General features: G+C 38.5%; 1 protein-coding gene across 1 annotated transcript in view; it reads left to right on the top strand.

Annotated features, from left to right (window-relative positions):
* BMS1 (BMS1 ribosome biogenesis factor) overlaps nt 1–20,000 on the top strand; it is a 33,012-nt gene extending 13,012 nt beyond the window's left edge. The window contains exons 10-23 of the mRNA XM_044665802.1: nt 56–867; nt 1,037–1,138; nt 2,280–2,437; nt 4,746–4,827; nt 7,228–7,322; nt 10,657–10,833; nt 13,463–13,651; nt 15,075–15,255; nt 15,678–15,736; nt 16,387–16,509; nt 17,193–17,340; nt 17,840–18,015; nt 18,485–18,646; nt 19,419–20,000. Coding sequence (XP_044521737.1) covers nt 56–867; nt 1,037–1,138; nt 2,280–2,437; nt 4,746–4,827; nt 7,228–7,322; nt 10,657–10,833; nt 13,463–13,651; nt 15,075–15,255; nt 15,678–15,736; nt 16,387–16,509; nt 17,193–17,340; nt 17,840–18,015; nt 18,485–18,646; nt 19,419–19,658 — 2,704 coding nt within the window. The 3' untranslated portion in view covers nt 19,659–20,000. The remainder of the gene's footprint in view (nt 1–55; nt 868–1,036; nt 1,139–2,279; nt 2,438–4,745; nt 4,828–7,227; nt 7,323–10,656; nt 10,834–13,462; nt 13,652–15,074; nt 15,256–15,677; nt 15,737–16,386; nt 16,510–17,192; nt 17,341–17,839; nt 18,016–18,484; nt 18,647–19,418) is intronic.
* The last annotated feature ends 2,352 nt before the right edge of the window (nt 20,001–22,352 follow it).

Raw genomic sequence — 22,352 nt, 5'->3', positions numbered from 1 at the left:
TATGCAAATTCTTGGTAAGTGTTAATGGTGGCTGTATACTTGCTTGGGAATACAGGTTTCTCATGCCGAAAGAGGAGAGGCAAGTAGACCCTGAAAGTGGTCGAGTTCGTCGGAAAGCAATTTTTGGAGGTGAGGTAAATGAAGAGGAAGATAGTGATGGTGATGATGATGATGATGATGATGATGATGATGATGATGATGGTGAAGATGAAGAAATGCCTGAAGAGGAAACAGTGGGAAATGATTCTAGTGATGATGAAGCAAATGAGGAGGAATCTGATAATGAACTCCCAAGCAAAGAAGAGATCACAAGGAGAATCAAGCGACCCAAGCTAGAGGAGATGGAAGAAGATGTGCAGATGGATCTGCCTGCATTTGCTGATAGTGATGATGACCTTGAGAGGAGCTCAGGTGAGGAAGGGGAATCTCAAGAAGCTGATGAAAGCAGTCAAGAAGGGGAATCTTCTGAAGAAGCAGAGAGTGAGGAGGAAATCTCTGAGTCCAAAGCTCTTAGAGAATCTACTGCTAAAGTTAACCCAGGAAAATCCCGGAGTAATCTGAACCTAGAAAAGACTTTGGTGGTGAAAGCAGCCCTCACCACTACAGACTCTGGTCATTGCACAGCTGAAGAGGCATTTGGGTCAGATGTAGAATCTGAAGAAGAGTCTTCTCTTGATTCCCTGGAAGAAGGTTCAGAAACAGAACAAGGCTCCAAGAAAAGGCTTCGAAAGCACCCACAGCTGAAAAAAGAGGATGCTCACCAGTTTGAGTCTAAGGACATAAAAGATGAGAGTCTTGAGGTGGAAGATTTGTTGAAAGAGGAGGAGGAATATAATGAGGAAATTGACTTTTCCACAGAGACTGCAGGTATGTTTGAAAGATTTTTGCCACTGAGCTTCATTACCTCAACTAATAAAAGAGAGAAATGAGAATTGGCTTTTGATGGCCTTGTGAAGGATAAGAAGGTGATGCTCATATAAGCTTGGAGGTCTGTATGCTGAAAAGATATTGAAAATATCATTGTTTATGTTTCTAGGTGCTCTCAAGTGGAAGGAAGATCTTTCCAGAAAGGCTGCTGAGGCCTTTTTGAGGCAACAGCAGGCAACTCCAAACCTTCGAAAGCTTGTTTATGGGACAGGTATTTGAAAAAACCACTCAACATTTGATCTAAAGCTAGCAGTTTTATTTTGATAGCATGTTGGCTTCCCAAAGTGGATGAGAAAGTAGGCTGGAGTTTTGTTTTGGAAAGGGTAGTTGATACCCATATTCCTGGGTACCACCTCCTGGATAAATGAGTTGTGGGAAAAACACACCAAAGTATAGCAGGCTCTTGCTCCAAGAATATGAGATTCAAGACTCCATTCTTGTCCAGAGGTATGAAAGTTTTTATTTAATAAAGAAGTTTAGGGTAGAAAAATAGCTAGGCTGATGGGATAGCCTCTTGGGATGATGCAGTAGCTCTGGGAGCTAATGGAGTAGCCCAAGGGGTAGATCAGAAGTTGCATATTTATTGAATAGTTCATTCTGAGCTTTCTGCAATGTTGCAGGCAGAACACCTTGTGGAGGAGAAGCCTTTACTATCTCCCTGCAATGTCCTTTTCTCATTGGGGAATGTAGAGAGGATACAGTCCAGTATAAGACCAGTATAGGCGATTAATAATACATAACAGTATGATATTGACATAAATACAGAATGGAACATTGTAAGACTGTTTTAACTGATTAATAATACACAACAATTAAGTGCTTAGTAATACAGATTTTGCAGTTTATGCCTAACTAGTGCTAACTGGTGAAAAATAGAAGATTTCAGAACACGAGGGTCCCACTTTTATCACTGTCACCTCCATTAGTGACTTTATCTTTTTTAAAGTATTTCATATTTATCTGTTAAATGGGTTAAAATTATTTCCATCTCTTGTGTCCATAGCCTCCATTTCAGAATAGCCTGCTCTCCTGCCACATAGACATTTATAACAAACAAAAAAAAAAAAAAAAAGGAAAGGAGAGGGGGAAAACTGCTTTAAAAAAAAAAAGAATATTTTATAATTAACTAGGATTATTTTTAGTGACATGAGATACCATTTTCCAGATTGGTGTTGAATTATAGAGAAAATGAATGGACTGTATCATAGAGGTGTCAGTGCACAGGCAAAATAAGAACTCAGAACTTCTGGGTTTTTCACTTTGAGGCTTATCTCTGGTAAGTTCTTGCCCTTGAAGGTAGTGACTGGACTTGTGTTGCTTTTCATCCCGGTCTCCTCTGGTGTTTCATTTAGTGGCTGAGGATAATGATGATGAAGAAGGTGATGAGAATGAAGAGCTTGGAGGCTTGTTCCGTGTCAGCCGGCCAGACAAAGAGTCCAAGAGAAAGGCTGACTCCTTAGATTGTTCCAAGTTTCCTGTGGAAGCACCACAAGATTGGGACTTAGAGGAGGTAAGCAAGAGAGATGTGGAAGCATGCAGACCTTTGTGCTTCTTGTTCTTTAAGAGACCTGGTTCTTCCTAGAAATTGATGGTTTATTAATTTCCTTCATATCTGTAGAAGGTTTAGTGACTATTGAGTATAATACTGTTGCTGATTGAACCATTGTGTCTGTGGACAGGGGAGAAGTCTTGCTGAACCTTTGATTGGCAGGAGTGGATGGAGGAGGGGTGACTAGAATTCTCTTTAGGATGACTTTCTGATTTCTACCTTTTTTTGGAGGGGAGTCTTGAGACACACTTGAGTCTTGAGAATGTCAGTTATAGAAGGATCAGCCTCAAATTTCTTTTGGAAGGGTCATCCCAGATTGGCATTGGGGGAGATGAACTATTTGACCAAGGTAACCAAAACCATCTGCCAAGCTTTAAACAGTTGTGATCTGTATCAGTGGAGGCCATACCCATACAGAAGTATACATTTGACACTATATATTTTCACATTTTACAAATGCAGAGACTCATGAAACTTTGGAGCTCGAAGGGACTTGGTGGTCAGTTAATTTTTCTGTCTCATTTTATAGATAAGGAACCTGAGACCCAGAAATTTTAATTCTACCAAGAAAATTAAGAAATTAGAATTCTTAATTTTTATTGTAGGTAAAGTAGTTGGAAATACTAGTGAAAGCTATTACATTATAGTAGTTGGCTGTACCTGAGTTTGAATCCCCTTTTAAAACAGTATCAGAATAGTTATTTTCTCTGATTTGAAAAGGGTCTCCTAGTTAAATTTTCCCTCTCCCTCTCATTGTGAAGAATAAAGGCTTATGCTTTGGTTAGTGCTGTTGCTTTCCCTATAAGCTCTTCAGTTAGGTAAAATGTAATCATGGTTAGAACCTGGGCTTCATGATATTGGGTTCTTTTAGATCCCAGGAACCCAGATAGACCCAAAGACTAAGGCAAATGATAGAGGCTTGAACTGAGGAATGTGACCTGGGTTTGATTATTTTAGAAAATTAAGGAGAGGAATCTGAAGGTTGGCCTAGAACAGTGGTTCCCAAACTTTTTTGGCCTACTGCCCCCTTTCCAGAAAAAATATTACTTGGCGCCCCTGGAAATTAATTTTTAAAAAATTTTAATAGCAATTAATAGGAAAGATAAATGCACCTGTGGCCATCACCGCTCCCCGGGATCGCTGCAGCACTCACAAGGGGGCTGTGGCACCCACTTTGGGAATCACTGGCCTAGAACTTGGAGATGAATGATTCAATGGGACGGAGGATCAATGAGGCATAAATGCCAAACTGAGTCAGCAATTCCCTCTAGAAATGGATAGAACAGGAAAACAGAAGAGAGCTGAGCTGGTTATTATTGGAGTTACGTCCTAGTAGAGCTAGTTATAGGAATGTTAGGATTCGGAGATAAGAAATTCTATCCCTTTGGCATAGGGAAATTAAGTAGCAGCCCAGTTTCTGGGGAGTCTCAAAGGGATGGGGGTGAAATCACAGGTTAATTAAAGAAGAACTTAATTACTTGGGCTTGAGGGTGGGGCCTTAACCATAGAACAATGTGGAAAGCCATTTTCAGGGAATGTGGATTGATAATAAAGTCACAGTCAGTCTTGCTATTGTGGATTAAGCTGAACGTAAAGGTAATGGTTTAAGGGGCTACTCTGTTTAGATTAGGGGTTCTTAAACTGGAGTTCATGACAATTTTTTTATAACTATATTTCAGTAGAATTGGTTGCCTTAGTAATTCTGTATTTTTTATTTTATGGATTTTAAAACATAGAAGTTTTAAGTGGAAATTGGGGTGGAACCTAGGACACACTCAAAGATTAAAAGCCCTCAGTTTAGAAGAATGCTTAGGCAGGCTGTAGAAAATTTATTCACAGAAACTTTCTTTTGTTGAAATTAAATAAAAAGGCAAAATGTGAAAAAAAAAACTTTAAATTTATTCTCAAGCTCTTAATAATTGGGATTTGAAATACGGCAAGGGTACTTTTCTTTGTATTGTCTATTTAGCCATGTGATCTTGAGCAAATTGAGGGACTGGTAGTATTCTGATGCTAGCTTGAGTAAGTTGCTTAATATCTTTCTATCTTGCTTTTCTTTGTTCAAAGGGCTAGCCTGTTTGTCCTTGCTGGTTTGGTTTCTGTGCTCAAAGGGAAGCCTAGCACTTAGGACACATGAGAGTAGAGGTCAAATTGCTTGAAAAGTAAGAATTTGGTGCAAATGTAAACTATGTTGCTGTTTCATAGCCTGGAAAGTTATGTGAAGTGTTTGGAGCCTATAATCTAAAAACTGATCATTTTTTCTTGGGAGGTGATGAACAATATTCGAGATTGCTTTGTGACTGGAAAATGGGAAGCAGATAAAGATGCACAGAAACTTTTAGAAGATGATGGTAAGTAAGCAGCCAAATATTTAGAAAATGACTGGTGCTTTGACATTTAGAAAATCCTTGAAAAACTGCTTCTTCATATTTTAAATCATGGACAATCTGGAGTTACTTGTCTACTTTTCTAATGAGCTTTTATAGTTCTTTAATCAGTCGGTCTAGTGAGCATCTATTCTGTACCAGGAACGGGGCCAAGTCCTGGAGATGAAGAGGTCCCATAATATTTTAGTTTTTCCCAGTTTCATGTAAAAACAATTTTTCACATTTGTTTTTCTAACACTTTGAGTTCTAAATCCCCCTCCCCCATGTTAAGCAATTTGGTATAGTTTATACATGTGCTATTATGCAAAATATATTTCCATATTCATTCATCATGTTGTGAAAGAAGACACCTATTTACCACCTCCCCTCCCCCCAAACAACAACAACAATAACAACAAAGCCCATGGTCTCCTTCTCTTCTTGATTTGTCCAAAGAATAGATTTCTCGAGGTCTGGAGATTATAGAGAGGGAGGCATGTTTTTAGAAAATGTTTAGGTTAATAAAAAATTGCTACCATTTTTGTGAAAGAATAGTTAAGAGTGAACAATATTCATAAGAACCACACACTTGATTTATATTTCAAGTTAGGATAATTGTTACTGTATTAAGGTCTGTATGGTTGCCTCAGATATTTCAAAAAGTCAGATGAACTTGGATTAATCACTTTTGGAAAATACTCAGTGTTTTCTTATATGTCACCTATATAACTTAATTCCTATTGCATATAATAGGCAGATGGAACAATTGCTCTTTAGTGCAGAATGTAAGTTGTGGATTACTCTAATGCTGTAAATGATTAGAGAGCTGGTCTTCAGTCAAGGCAAACTGTTTTTAAGTATTGCCTATAACACATACTGGCTTGTGTGACCTTGAGCCAGTTGCTTAACATGCCAGTGCAACTCTTTAAGAATAGAAGGTGAAGAGAGCAATTTAGTAGGCATTGATTGAAGGATTTTCCTCACTGAGAGTTCTCTAGTCACAAAACCACAGGTCTTGTCCAAGAAACAGTGGTTGGCACCCTGCTACCTCCTTACCTTCTTGCAAGGAGTTTGCACACTACAACTTGAAGATTTTCAAAGTCCTTTCTGAATGTTATCTGCTTTGAGCCTCCCAACAACCTAGTGAAGTAGGTATCATGGTGACTGTAATCCTCACTTTCCAGATGATTAAATTGAGTCTTGTAGGAGTTCATTGACTTGTTTGGGGTTTCTTAGCACAACAGTATTACAAATTTAGAATAGGTAAGTTTATTAATTATTAATAGAAAGAGGAAGTTTAGATCTCGGATTTTCCTCACTTGAGATTAAGCACATTCTCATTGGTTTCTTCACTTTTCATTTTGCCTTAACACTGTGGTGTTAAGATAAAACCAAATGTTTAACTCAAAAACATTTATTAAGGCCTACTGCTAGGAGGGTATGGAGGATATAAAAACGAAGAGAGATAGTAGTTCTTGTTCTCAAGGAGCTTAAATTCTACTGGGGATGCAGCATGGAAAGAGGAAAGTAAATCAACCAAATAGGATTAGAGGAAGGATTGAGGTCGAAGGTTGAATTCTCCAAGTATGGAAGGGGCAAGGGTTTGAGAGAGACAGTCAGGTACTAAGCTCCTTAAGAAAGAAATGATTGCAAAAGGACTTATGATCCAAACACAATGCTTAAATACTGGAGAGAGACAAAATAAAAGCAAAGACAGAGGATAGTGAATGGAGGAGACCATTCTAAGGTGATCTCTGAAGAGAGATGAAGAAGGAGAACATTCTTAGTATGTCAAAGAGCCTTTCATCTTCTCTGTTGCTTAGCCACTTTCCTTCCTATCTTGAAGGAGCTGTCACCTTAGGTTCCCATTCTCCTGTTTAGGAGAAAGATGAATAGTTCTTTTTTTAAAATAACCCTTAGCTTTTCTTAGTAACTTAGATACTTAGAAACTTAGTAGTTTCAACACTAAGTATCAGTTCCAAGGTAGAAGAGTAGTAAGGACTAGGCAATGGGGTTAAGTGACTTGCTCAGGGTCATACAATTAGGAAGTATCTGAGGCTAGATGTGAACCCAGGACCTCTTGTCTCCAGACCTGGCTCTATCTATTGAGCCACTTAGCTGTCCCTTTTTTCATTCATTTATGATTACTCTTTGAGGAGGACTGTTTATTTTTCCTTTCTTGGTTCATAGTAGGTGCTTAATAATAGATGGTGAATTGCATTTGTTGAAACAAGATGGATAATGCAGAACGCTGACAAATGAAAGGAAAAAGGGCTGTTTCTATACAGCGAATCTTGAAAGAAAAATGTCACGTGACAAGGGCTCATTCTGAAGTATGTAGAATTGTGGGTTTCATCACAGTCCTTTGATGATTCTTTTTCACAGAAGAACTTTATGGTGACTTTGAAGACCTTGAGACTGGGGATGTACACAAGGGAAAATCCGCCGAGGCAGAAGATGAGGACAAGGAGGAGGAAGAGGTATGCTTTCATTGCCTTTCACATTTGGCCCACTTCCTGGCACACATGCCCCTAAAGTTAAAGGCAGATTTACTTACTGTCTATGCCCTAGGGAGAGGCAGGATGCTATAATTTACCTTCTCCTATTTACTGAAAAAATGGGAGTTGAAGCAGGAATTATTTGAACATTAATATTGGTTGCTATTACTCTTTGTGATTAGAAATTTTTAAGATTTTTTTTCTCTTCGTTTGAAGGATTGCACAGAAAACAGCTGCAAAGTCAATTGTCTTTTAGTTTATCATTGCCCCTTTCTTTTTTTAGTAACTGATGAATAGAGGTTGTCAGCATAATGCTTTGAGACTGTTCTTAAACCGTGTTCATCTAACATTTTTTTTTTTAAACCCTTGTACTTCGGCGTATTGTCTCATAGGTGGAAGATTGGTAAGGGTGGGCAATGGGGGTCAAGTGACTTGCCCAGGGTCACACAGCTGGGAAGTGTCTGAGGCCAGGTTTGAACCTAGGACCTCCTGTCTCTAGGCCCGACTCTCACTCCACTGAGCTACCCAGCTGCCCTCATCTAACATTTTTATCAGTAATTTAAAGGAGAAACAGATGCTCTAAAGAATTTATGGATGTTAATATATTAGAAGACAGAAAAGGCATTAAAACTTCTTGATAGCCTGGAATTATGAATCAAATTTAATAAGATCAAGACCTTAATTTTCTCATCTATAAAAATGAAGGTAATGGACTAGTTGATTTTTGAGGCCTTTTCCAGGTTTCATAGTCTAGGATTCTGAATGTAAAATACTAAACCTTAGAAAATCAGATACAAAAGTTTAGGTTATAGGATTTATAGCTAGACTTTAGGATTTTTTTAGTTGACTGCAAGCTTAATATCAGTGTGTTGTGTGTCCTCTAGAAAGCTGTTACAGCTTTCTCCTGAACTCCTGGATGAAGGCTGTGATGTGCCTAGGCTCCCTGTTCTGTGGAAGTCAAACATGATTATCTGGAGGGTTAGGTTCATTTCTACCTTCCACAAGCTTAGTAAGATGGCTAAGCTGGAGCATGCCGAGAGAAGGCAACCGGGAGGTTAAAGGACCTTAAACCATGTCACATAAAGATTAGTTGAAGGGATTAGGAATAGCCTAGAGAAGACTTAAGATGGAGGTGATGATTTCAGTTATTTGAAGAACTGTATGGGTGGAAGTTACAGGGAAGTAGATTTCAGCTCAGTTTAAGGGAAAACTAACAATTAGAACTGTTCAAAAATGGAATGTGATGCCTTTACCAGGAGGAAGAATTCAGGGACAGGGTGACCAGCCACTTGTTGGGAATATGTCAACCTTGGGGAGGGACCACACCAAATTGCCTCTAAACCCTGGTCCACTTCTATGGGATTCTCAGGAAGGGAAATAACTAGTAATAGGTTAGATGTCCTTTAAAAGATATCCTTTTAAAAAGCCTCATGAGCAACTAAGTGAAATAGAATAAAAGAAGAATTGTGGCTGCCTTCTGTGTTTGTACAGCCAGCTACAAAGTGTTTTAAAGCTGTTAAAAGAAAGATCAAATGAAAGCCGTTCTGGAGCTCTGGCAGTCCCATGATGTCAGCTGCTTTCAGTCTGCCTTTTTTTCAGTTAAATTAATTTTCAAAGATTTTATAATTGCATATATATTATTCTTTTTGCCTTGTTCTCTTTATACCACTTGATATATATTTTCCTCTGTTCCTTTGACTTTTTCCATATTCATTGCTTTTTATGAGGTTGATAATCTATTGTAGTTACATACCACTGGTTGTTTAGCCATTCCCCAGTTGTAAGTTATGAAGTATCCTTTTTTTTTTTTTTTTTTTTAAAGTGGTTATTTCAGATAAAGCTACTGCAAAATACTTTGTTACAGATAGGCCTTTTCTTGTTACTGTTATCTTCCCTGGGGAGGTATAAACCTAATAGTAGGATTGCTGGGAGCAAACAATTTTTTTTTTTAAACCCTTACCTTCCATCTTGGAGTTAATACTCTGTATTGGCTCCAAGGCAGAAGAGTGGTAAGGGTAGGCAATGGGGGTCAAGTGACTTGCCCAGGGTCACACAGCTGGGAAGTGTCTGAGGCCAGATTTGAACCTAGGACCTCCCAGTCTCTAAGCCTGGCGCTCAATCCACTGAGCTACTCAGCTGCCCCCCCAAACAATTTTTTTTTAAACTTGCATAATCCCGAGTTATTTTCCAAAATGATTATACTAGTTTATAGCAAATANAAACTTGCATAATCCCGAGTTATTTTCCAAAATGATTATACTAGTTTATAGCAAATATACATATATCTTTCTGTATTCCTGGCTACTCTGAACTTCTTTATTTTATCAGCTTTGCTAATTAATTCATTTGGAGCAATCTGTTGGTTATTTTAATTTGCATTTCTCTAGTTACTAGTGATTTTGAACCCTTTTAAAGATAGCCATTGATAGTTGATGTTTCTTTTGAGAGCTGTTTATTCATATTTTTTGAGCATTGTATCTTGGTGAATAGTTTTGTTTTGTTTTTTAATAAAAACCCTTACCTTCCGTCTTGGAGTCAATACTGTGTATTGGCTCCAAGGCAGAAGAGTGGTAAGGGTGGGCAATGGGGGTCAAGTGACTTGCCCAGGGTCACACAGATGAGAAGTGTCTGAGGCCAGATTTGAACCTAGGACCTCCTGTCTCTAGGCCTGGCTCTCAATCCACTGAGCTACCCAGCTGCCCCCTTGGTGAATAGTTTTTAATTTTTGAGATTTGTTATCAATTTCCTTTAGATTTTGGAAACCAGACTTTGATTATGAGAACTGTTTTGTGAAAAAATTTATTTCTTATTTCAAGAAAGCAACTTACGTGAGAAATTCCCTAAGTTTTAAAGTTATAATCTTTAGCACTGTAAAACTGAAAATCAGGAAAGAATCAGGGCAGGACATTGAGGTAGAAAACAAGGAAAGAAAGCTTTAATGAATTCCATGAAGAAGGTGTAGGGGTTGGGGTAATGCAAATAATTACACTTTGAAAAAAAAAGGGAGAAGCCACAATGACCAATTCAAACTTTGGGCAAATAGTGATTAACTTATGTCCTTGAAGGATAAAAAAGAAGTCCTGCATTCCATGTGCCAGGAAGCCACAGTATAATGAGTCCCAATTTATTATTTTTTGGAGAGTTCAGGATGGTTCAGGCTTAACTTTAACCATTTTCACCTCTGTGCCTTTGTTCTTTTTCTTATCTGTGCACATTTTCTGATTTGTAAAGCACTGTGATCTAATTTAAGGTGAAAACAATCCTAAAGCCTTTTTTTTCTCTTGGCAATCAAGGATTTTCTTTTTCTTTTTGCCAGGTTGAAAGTGTTGAGGAGGAAGTGAAGGAGGAAGAAGTGCCTAAAGCAGAGGAAGATGCAAAGAAGAAGCGCTTGGAGAAAAAGCGGAAATTAAAGGAAATGTTTGATAATGAATATGATGAAGGAGAAAACACATATTTTGATGATCTTAAAGGTGAAATGCAGAAACAAGCTCAGGTAATCTAAGTCTGAACTAGCTATGTGACCCTGAACAAGTCACTTAACCCTGTTTTCCTCATCTATAAAATGAGGATAGTAACATTGCCTACCTCCCAGGGTTGTTGTGAAGATTAGATATGGTAGTATTTGTAAAAACACTTGGCACAGTGCCTGGCACATAATAACCACTAAATAAATGCTAGCTATTGTTGTTGTTGTTATTAGTTAACCTAGAACAGGGTTGGCGAAGTATTGGCACACATGCCCGGCCAGCACTCGGGGAGCTGCTCTGTTCCCTCTCTTCTCAGTGCCTGAGGACTTTTTTTGCATGTTCTACCCCTCTGTCCAGCCTCCCAAAGGAAGCATTTCCTCCACTCTCTTGAAATTCAAGGAGTTCACAGACCCGCTTGAATTTGCCCTCAGGCACTTGAACTCAAGGAAAATTTTCATCATCAGTTGATGGAGACTAAAAAAACCCCCATAAGTAATTGGGGCAGGCATGATACAACTCTGCCTTTAGTGCTTTTAGTTCGCTGTGTGTGACAAATCCCTGGCTCTCTCTGGAATTGAGTTTCTTCATCTATAACAGGGTTGATCACTAATGAATTGGTTGATCTCTAAGCACTCATCCAGGTCTAACTTTTAAGTGACAGGCACAAGCTTCAAAGAGGAAGGAACAGAAATGGAAGATGTAGAATGCAGGATGCCTCAGAGACTGAAACATGCAAGTTCTGAGAGATGGGCTGTTAGGGAGAAAGAGAAGTGTCTGCCTGAAGAGTCAGGCACAGAGTCTAAAGCAGATGGCAATGAGTTGGAATGGTGGTGAACAAATATAACACAGCTCAAGGCAAGGTCTGCTAGAAACATTTGGGGCTTGAAAGAGGTTTAGGCATGCCATGCCTTTGAGAAGCATTGTAAACTTTGGGGCAGGAAGTGAGTCTAAAATTTAGGTGTGAAAATTGTTCAATTCACCAGATCACTTAAACATTTATTGAGCATCTTGTCTAGGATCTTATGCTTAGTACTGGGGGAAATGCACATTAGATCAATTAGTCATTCAGCAAGCATTTATCAGTTGCCTGGTTCATGTGGCAGCCCTTGTGCTAGGGGCCATAAATAAAAATACAAAGAATTAAATAATCCCTACTCTCCGAATTTGGATAAATTGTCTTGTTCTCATGGAAGGGAAGAGGGGTAAGTTAGCTTCCTTTGATAGCCTTCTCAGGAAGTCGGTGCCCCTGTATCATTTTGTCTTGTCCCATGCATGAGAAGATTGTCAGGTTAAGTAAGTGCAGAGTCAGGAGGAAGCTTATTCTAACTACTACTTTTAATTCAACCTCACAGAACTCTTGTTTGAGTCATAAACATGCTGGTCACTAGGCTTCATCATTTAGCTACTGGCATCAGTGACAAGCTCCACAAAATCCTGGGTTAAAAGTTCTTGTCATGGAACATTTACATAGTATAAATAACATCTTTCCATTAAGTGGCAAACAAGTGAGTAAACAAGGAAAACAAAACCGATTATGATAATTTAAATCAAAACCATTTATTAAAGTCTCCTATGTACAAGGCATGACGAGACAAAAACAAAGTGGAAAAAAGCCTTAGAGAGCTTAAATACCAGGAATACAGTATGTCCACAGAAATATCAATAAGTAAAGCTAATTTGAGGAGGCACTTTGGCCATTCCTGGGCAGGGGAGGTGGGGAGGAACCTATCAGACAGCTGGACTAAGATGCAGGAGCAAGCTTCATCAAGGGGTGGGTAGGGTGGGTACTATGAAGCCAGATTCCAGGAGCTTCAGGAGAGAGTGGGAAGTTCAGGATAGAGTTATTTCAAGGAATTTGGCAGTCACAGGGAGGAGATACACAGCCTGGTAGTTTAGGGCTTGGTAGCCTTAGAGAAAGGTTTTTAAATATAGGGTCAACTTGAGCATGGAGAAGGAAATATTGAAAATGGGAGAGGGTATTATTGATGGGGGCCAAAGCAACCTGGAAAGGGAGGGGACTGAGTATGCCTACATAGGGGTTAGCATCTGTGAGAGACCAGAGTAAAGGGAAAAGAAGATGAGATGATGTCGTGGGGATCAAGGCACAGAATGGAGGGGAAGAGGCCAGCTTTGATTTCCTCTGTAAGGTGGGGGAATCATTCTTGCCTAGGAGGGAGCAGTATAGGAGGGAGACAGGAGAGAAGAGGTTTGGAAGAGCTATTGAGCATATTAGAGATTCAGAGAAACAAAGGGATTGCTGTACATTCAGGGAGGACCTAACTCATCATGCAGAGAATTGCCTGAGCACATCTGTTCTCTGAGAACATAACATGGCTTGGCAACCATGAGATCCCAGAAGAACCACCACAAGAAAGAAGGTGCTTCAGAAACAGAGCTTTGGAGTTGTTAATAAAACAGACTTGAAGAACTGTGTTGCAGTTTTATTTTCAGGTGAGAAGAAATTTAGGTGGGACCTTTAGGACCACATTAGCCGTTCCTGGGCACATCTCTAGGAGAATACAGTTCTTGCCCCTAGGGATACCACTTGAAGAACTGTCTGTGGTTCTTGGATTTCAGAATTGCTAACATATCTTTCATGTTGCCTTCATATTTTAATAAAGTTTAATAGTGTTGTGATTTCTGTCTCATCTGTAGCTTAATCGAGCAGAATTTGAGGATCAAGATGACGAGTCCAGAGTTCAGTACGAGGGCTTCCGACCTGGGATGTATGTCCGGATTGAGTTAGAGAATGTCCCCTGCGAGTTTGTGCTTAACTTTGACCCCCACTACCCAATTATCCTTGGTGGCTTGGGCAATAGTGAAGGAAATGTCGGTTATGTACAGGTAGGCATTCTTAGTTTTGTTCTTTGTCATTTAAGGCTGTTTGCAGTATGGCTCCAACCTGCAATTCTTCTCTTATTTCACATTAGTCCCTTTCATATTCTAGCTGCATTGGACTTCAGTCTTGTCTTGCTATCTCTGTGTATGGACCATCTCTAATACTTGGAACCTACTCCTTCCACAGTTTCATTCATCAAAATCTCTTCTTTCATATTCCTGTTCAGATTCTGCTACCTCTTCCAAGAAACCTTCTCTGATTCTCCCAGCTGAAAGTGATCTTTAAATGCTCTTTTTAAAAAAATCCTTTATTCTCAAAATTCTATTCAGTAATTTATTTTTTACAAACTTTACATCTTTTCCTCTTACTGCCTTCCCCATCCACATTAAAGAAAACGAAAACGAAAGCTTCAAAACAAACATTTAACAGTCCAGCAAAACAAGTTTCTCACATTTACCATGTCTAGAAATACATATGATATTCTGGATTTTAATTCCTAACACCTTTAACCAGAGGTGAGTGTTGTCATTCATCTTGTGATTTATGATTGTATTAATAAAATCTAAAGCCTTTAAAATCTTTTTCTCTGGGATTTTTTCATTGTATACATTGTTCTCTGAGTTCTGCTCACTTTACTCTGCCTCAGATCAGAGAGGTCTTCCTAGTTTTCTCTGAAACTGTTGATTTAGTCATTTCTTATGGCACAGTAATATTCTAAGACATTCATATGTTACAATTTAGTCATTCATTTCCTAGTAAGTGAGCACCCCTTTACTCCCTATCAGAAAAGCTGTTATAAATGCTGTTATAAATATATGCTTGTACTTATGAGCCTTTTTCCTCTTTCTTTGATCTCTCTGGAGTATGGGCCTAATGGTGGAATAGATGAGTCAGAATGTATGCATAGCTTAGCAACTTTTTGGTCATAGTTCCAAATTGCTTTCCAGAATAGTGATTGAATAAATTCATGGCTCCTCCCAACAGTGCACTACTGTGCCTGTTTTTTCCTCTGTTGTTATATTTGCCAATATTGTGGATATGCGGTGGAGCCTTAGAGTTACTTTAATTTGTATTTATCAAATTATTAGTTATTTGAAACATTTTCTCATGTGGTTATTGCTGTCTTAGATTTCTTCCTTTGATCACTCCCTCTTCACATGCATTGACAATTTATCTTTGAAGGAATGGCCTCGCCTATCTTCCTATCACTTTGTACCTGATCTATTTAATGTTGGTGTTAATTCCCTTTCACAGATTAGCATCTTCTCTAGGGCAGAGACTCTTATTTTTTTTATCTTTGAATTCTTGGTTTCAGGTGCAGTTCTTTGCACATAGTAGGTATGTCTTAAAAGTTTATACTGAAATTTAGGTCTAAGTGAACTTTTAATTCTAATAATCCCAATGAATGTATTTTTTTCTTAATTTTAGATGCGTCTGAAGAAACATCGTTGGTATAAGAAAATTCTTAAATCTCGGGATCCTCTAATTTTCTCTCTTGGATGGAGGAGGTTTCAGACCATCCCATTATATCACATTGAAGACCATAATGGGCGACAAAGACTTCTTAAATACACCCCACAGCATATGCATTGTGGAGCAACCTTTTGGGGTAAAATGGTTAGAGTGATTAATCCACTAGTTAAAATTTAGGGGCATAATATAATTTTTCTTCCCTTCCTACAATTTCATGATATGCAATTTTGTAAGTCGTCTTGGTTTAAGATTTTTTAGCATGTGGTACATATCTAAAATTTTAAAGTGATTTTAAATTGAAAGGAAAGAGTTTGAAGACCCCTTGTTGAGATCTTAGCCGAATGATTTTATATCTGAAAGTGTGGAAGTACTTCTTTCCCTAAGAGCGTATCTTGACTGCCAAGTCCTTAGAGGGATAATAAGTGATGAGCTGGTTATTGGGGATTTAGCTGAATCTTTTGTCTGGTAAGGCATTGGGAAATAATTCCTGAAGTCCTCTTGGTATCCTCACCCTTTCCTTTTTGGCTCATGGTGTTTCTTTGTTTCATTTACTTATAGGTCCCATCACTCCACAGGGAACTGGGTTTTTGGCGATTCAGTCTGTCAGTGGCACAATGGTAAACTCAAATGTTGGACTAGTCTTACTTGTGTTTGGGATCAGCTTGAATATGTGGGGTTAGTTATGGATTTGGAAAAAGCTTCTGTGAGGTGTTAGCAGATGGGATTTGCCATACTCTCTTATTTTCCCTTTTTTTGAGAGGAATGTATAAAATGGCAATTCTTTAAAAAACAAAGTTTATTTTTCATCAGAACTTCTTTTTATCTCTTCTGAATAGCTCCTTACTGGCTCCTCTGGGGCAGAGCTTCTTTCTTAACTGTTTTTGTGTCCCCCTTTGGCAATCTGATGAAGCTTATGAACTCTTCTCAGAATAATGCACAAAACAAATTTGATAGTATTACAAAGAAGAATATGTTAAAATACATTTATCAAAATATTTTTTATTTATTTAAAAAAATTTAAAAATGTTTTTAAAAAATGCAAGACTCCCCTGAAATCTATCCACAATTGGGCAATGATGAATCTTAGTTTAAAGACTTTGGGTCTAGAGGGAGTACTAAGCTTCTTTATTGGCTTGGTTTGAAGTCACTAAAGCCTGAACACTTGTTGAAATCATTAGGATAATCTTTTCTAGTGATGGTAAATGAAATACAGTTCTATAAAATGTCAGGCCAGACCACAAATCCTCATTTTTGTTGTCCTTTTTAGACTGATTTTCGGATAGCTGCCACAGGAGTTGTCCTTGACTTGGACAAATCTATAACCATTGTGAAGAAGTTAAAGCTAACAGGTTTCCCCTTTAAAATCTTCAAGAACACTTCGTTTATTAAGGTGTGTATTTATAAGCCACAGCAAAAGTGAAAAAGAAAATGCTTAAACACTCCAATACCTAATGTGAACTGGAAGAGTGAGCCTATTTATTTTATTTTAAAAAATCCTTCCCTTCCATCTTAGAATCAGTACTATGTATGGGTTCTAAGGCAGAAGAGCAGTGAGGGTTAGGCAATGGGGCTTAAGTGACTTGCTCAGGGTCACACAGCTAGGAAATGTCTAAGACCAGATTTGAACTCAGGATTTCCCTTCAAGCCTGGCTCTCAATTCTCTGTGATACTTAGCTGCCTCTTGTCAATGATGAAATTGAGGCCCAGAGAGATTGTGTTTTACCTAAGATTATAATAGGTAGGAAGTCTAAAATTTGATATTTAAATCCAGGGCCTCTGTCATTTTATAGGACTTGTAACTCTTAGATAAGGACCTCTCTCCTTCAGAGGTCTGTGTTGTAATAAAGCACAGCAGAGCCCCCAGCAGATCAGAGCACATGCTGGACTGGTCATCCACCATTTACCCTGAATATTTCTTTTATCCTGTCAGTTTTGTGTTGACTGGATTTTGGTTACTTGCGTTTTACTCATTGGAAAAAAAAAACAACCTTTCTCAGTCATTGAGTTTAAAGCCTTTGCTAAAATATAGAGACCGTGATTAGTTTTTGCTAATATCACTTCATGTGATATTAGGGAATGTTCAACTCTGCCCTGGAAGTGGCCAAGTTTGAAGGTGCTGCAATCCGGACTGTCAGTGGAATAAGGGGGCAGATTAAGAAAGCCCTTCGAGCCCCCGAAGGTGCCTTCCGAGCTACTTTTGAGGACAAGTTGTTGATGAGTGGTAAGTAATCCTCAGCTCCGAGTTGAACTTTTTATTTGTATTTGCTATTCATGTTAGCTGAGGTCATTATAAGAAACTCAAAAAGGATTTTTAGGAGGCCACTGCACTTTGGATATCTTATGTTATATTTCGGCTATTGATAGTTACAAACTTTTGGATTTCTCTTTGGCTTGAATTAGGCATCAACTTAAAAAAATTTAATTAAGGTTTAATGAATAGGAATGTTTGATTTATTTTAGTGGCTCCTCCTGTCTTCTAACAAATTATTCATTAAAATGAGAGAATTGTGATGTGAATTATTGGTGCCTTTGCTTCTAGAACATACTGATAGATACATGACACATTAATTATTAGATGGTAACAGGAAGAGGCTGTGTTTCATCTTTGTATTCCCTAAACTGTGCCTTGTACCTAGTGAACTTTGAATAAGTATTTTTTGAGAGAATGAATGAACCTGAGTTTTTTTTCATGGATTTAAATAATAATTCTTCCCTCCTAGATATTGTCTTTATGCGAACCTGGTATCCTGTCTCCATCCCAACCTTCTATAATCCAGTAACATCTTTGCTGAAACCAGTGGGTGAAAAAGATAGTTGGACAGGAATGAGGACCACAGGCCAGCTTCGACTGGCACATGGCATTCGCCTGAAGCAGAGCAAGGATTCTCTGTATAAGGTAACTCATTGCACTCAGAGAGCGAGGGCACCGAGTTCATAATAACCATTCAGCAGGTGATAACTTATTCTCTTACTACTTTCACTCAAATTTTTCAAAGCCTTTACATGCCATATTACTATGAACTCTTGCCTAGGGACCCTGATAAATCTTTACTTAGGTTAATGGCTAATAATAATATCCAGTGAATAATCTCAAACATATCTACTTGAGAAGATTACATGTCTTTCTACTTTTCATGCCACCTAGCAAAGAGTGTACACATAATAAATATATGAGATATGTATACATATATATATTTATAAAATATGCATATATTATTTATCTGATGGTAAGATTTAGTGTTTGGGATTTTTTTTTTTGTGGTAAAGGAAATCTTTCTTTTGAGGAGATTAAGGGCCAAAGCTTGGAAAAATACATATTAAACATAATTTGAAAACATTGTATTGTGTGGCTTTATTTTTTGCAGCCGGTAGTGAGGCAAAAGAAGCATTTTAATACACTCCACATCCCCAAAGCTCTGCAGAAGGCCCTGCCTTTTAAGAGTAAGCCTAAGAATCAGGAAAAGGCTGCCAAGGTACCAAGGGATCGGGTGAGACCAGCTGTGATCAGAGAGCCTCATGAAAAAAAGGTAGGATGTTGTGATGGCCTACCATGCATCATATTCATATGTACTTTCATTATGCATTACTTAGGTTTCCAGTGCATCCCCATTTTGTGTCTGGGAAAAATCTAGCTTTCTCAGAGTTGGGTAAGGAAGATCATGTGTTGTCTCAGAGCAGAGACAATTTCCCTGATCTCTCCCAGTCATATCTCTTATTTATGATTCATCAAGGAAAAGAAAGGAGTTCCCAGAATTAAAACAGACCTCCTCCCGTTTAGGGGTAAAAAGGCAAAAATATTTTTATATTCGTAACATTCACGTAAACACGTGGTATTCATAACATTCACAAGTGTGAGCAGACTGGACAGTTTGATTGTCAGTATTGCTATTATGTGATTAAGTCTTTGGGTAGAAATCATTTTTGTTTTTTTATCTCTACTTCTATGACTTGGGGAAAAACAAACTTTCACCTCAAAACATAATAAACTCTCCTTAAGGGTAGGGGTTTTGTCTCTTGCTTTAGTTTTATTTCAGCACTAGGTCTAATGGTCTTAATTCATAATAGCCCAAAGATTCAAGTATTTAGAGATGCACAGGAAAGTAAATACTCTTCATCTGTGTTTCTTGTCGGAAGGTTCTATTTTACTATCACTTTCCTACCTAGTAAAGGTCGACAATTTAGTGAACTCCAGATCTGATATACTCAGTTTTGATATCTAGGTTTTTTGGAAACTAAAGATTAAAAAATGTTATTTTTCTAAAACACTGTTCTGATGCCATCGATCTCTCTCCAAATCAGATCTTCTCCCTGCTCACTGCTCTGGGGACAGTGCACAGTTACAAGATGAAAAAGGCCAAGGACAAGCATCGCCAGCAGCATAAAGAACACCTCAAAATCAAGCAGAAGGAGGAGGAGGACAAATTCAAGCGGCTGAAGGAGGCCAGGAAAAAAGTCTTCCGAATTAGGGGCCAGAAAGAACAAAAGAATCTGAGGTCAAGCCTGAAGGGGGCTGGGGCATCGGGGCAGGCAGCCTTCTGAAGGCTGTGAGCAGAGCCGTTGCTGCTGCTGCTGCTCCTGCATCTGCATCTTCGAGGGCCAGTGTTCACATATCGGCAGGGCTAGAAGATAGCGAGCCAAAGAGGGGACTGACTGGCTGCAAAGCCAGACTTCTTGCTTGAACTGTCCACAGATCCTGCCTTGGAGAAGAGAGACCTGAAGGAAATGCTGATGACATGATAAAGTGCAGTTGGAGCATTTGGAACATGTACAGAGAGAATAATTTATGCTTTTGTGGATTGTTTCCTATTACACTTGAGGTATCGCAGTGTAGTTGGGTTCACAGGGTCCACTACTAAAAACATTAAAGTATTTTCTTGTGAATTGTGGAGTGGTAGTTTTCATTGTGGTTGGTGCTGACCTTATTTTCACAATATGTCCTCTAGAGGGAGAAAATCAGCTGATTTTTTTTTCTTCCAAATCCTTACATTCTGTAAGCCCATTGGATTGTTTTACTTAGTTTGGCCACTTGGCATTCTTTTCAGGATGACTTTAATGAGGCTTTAACTTGAACATTTTTAGTACTGGTGGTATCCTTGGCAGTATCTGCTAGTATTCTCTAATAGTCCAGTTGTTCAACTGGTTTGTATCCCTCTGGGGAAGCTTGTCTTTCATAATCAAGGAGCTGAGGGATATCATAGTTGAAATTACTCCAAGTGAAATGCTTTTATTTTAGTACCTTTCTTTTGAAATGATTAGTGGCAGCTTATTATTGAATTCATAAAATGCCCCGAGGAAAAAACTTGAAAGCATTTTCCTGAGAGGAGGGAAAAGATTTTGTCTTCTCCTAAGCTTACCCAAAAAATGGTGACACAATAGTCCAGGCCTGGAGTTGGGAGAACCCTGAGCAGGTCACGTAACCCCATTTGCCTAGCCCTTGCCTTTCTGTCTTAGAGCTGTTACTAAGATAGAAAATAAGGGTTTGAAAAAAACCCAAACAAACAGGATAATGTCAGGAACTTGGTAGAAAGAAGTTGGGCAGCCAGCAGTAGATTTGATTTCTTGTTCTCATCTGCTGAGTTTGCTCGGTTTGGGCTGTGTGCAGCCCCTTCCGTTTGGTTTCATCTGCATGGATATCTTCATTTTACATGAAATGAGCAAGGAGACTGGTGCCGGTATTCTTGGTGATGCTGAAACTACATCGATAATACTTTGGGGAATCTAAATGACATTGATGTTGGAGGCAAAATATAATGCCTTTCTAATCAATTTGATGTTTACTTTTAAATAAGTTCTTAGTCTTCTTGGTCAGATGCATTCGATTTTCTGATGCCACATTTAAACTAAAGTTGGGGAGTTTGGTAGTCTGCATTGGAATAATCCTCCAACTTTCCACATTCTGGAAGAAACAGAGATGTAATGAGGGTGAAAAAGAAAGAATGAGGACCCAGAGACAGAAACCACAACTGCATCTATAGGAATGACTCCTGAGCCCCAAAGGAATACTTACTAGTCTGTGATGTACATCTTTATCTACCTTCAACTGATATATTCAGGGATATCTGGGGTTTGCATATCCTATATGGGTGATCTAGTTCCCTTTGTTTCCCCACTGAATATATTTTTATAAACTCTTACCTACTGTCTTAGAATCAAAACTGTGTATTGGTTCTGAGACAGAAGAGCAGTAAGGGCTAAACAATGAATGGGGGTTAAGTGACTTGCTCAGGGTCACAGCTAGGAAGTGTCTGAGGCCTGATTTGAAGCTAGGACCTCTGATCTCCAGGCCTGGCTCTCTATACGCTAAACCACCCGGCTGCCTGTTTCCCACTGAATGTTAAATGTTGTACCATCCTGAGAGAACTCAAGAGATGCTGTGGCGTATCTCAGGCTGGGAAAAAGGGAATCTGGGTATATACCATAGGCAGGCAGTTCCCCATGTTGTAGTTTTATGCACCCCATTAGCAGTCTCTATGGTCTCCAGAGAAAAATCTTTTTAAATGCTTAATGTAAAAAATACATAGGATTACAAAAACAAATCAATTATTTTGAAAGATCGTTATCAAAATATTTCTATAAACCCAAGTGCACAGGTCTCATGTTAAGAACTGCTATAGTAATGATTGAGGTCATCTTAATTAAGATCCAAGCAAATTTCAAAAGTTAATGAATAAAAGGAGCTAGGGTTTCAGTTACATAAAAATAATTTGAAAAGTAGGCAGCCCTTTTGTAAGTGGAAATAAGGAGAAACATCCCACTAAAGGCTGATTTTTCTTTCCAAACCAACATACGGTACCTGGAAAAGAAGCTGCTCATATTCATTCAACATTCAGTAAATATTTATTGAGTATCTGTTCTATTCAAGGCACTGGCTAAGTGCTTCGAGGGTGTGCAAAGAGGTTATTGGTAAGTATATTTCTCTTAAAAGGCATCATCAGTGTCAGATTGGATGCTAAAATGGAAATTTCTCTAGAACAGTTTGGGTTGGGAGGCGGAGGAAGACATCATTTGGAAAGTAAAGAACAGACTCAGAACCCAGTTTCTGAGAATAGGGTTTGGATTTCTGGGCCCACTCCTTAGAATAGGAGAATGAAAAACCCTTGGTCAGGGATTACAGAAGCTTATAAAATGTTTCTTAACTGTTGAAAAATCTAATGAAAGAGGTGTGAGAGAGAGAAAACTGCGCCTGTATAATCTAACTACAATGAAGGAAAAACTGCCTGAAACACCCAGAAA

This window comes from Gracilinanus agilis, chromosome 2 (genome assembly GCF_016433145.1).
Source record: "Gracilinanus agilis isolate LMUSP501 chromosome 2, AgileGrace, whole genome shotgun sequence".
NCBI lineage: Eukaryota > Metazoa > Chordata > Mammalia > Didelphimorphia > Didelphidae > Gracilinanus > Gracilinanus agilis.
The sequence above is the reverse complement of the archived record's forward strand: the minus strand, read 5'-3'. Positions and strand labels throughout refer to the sequence as shown.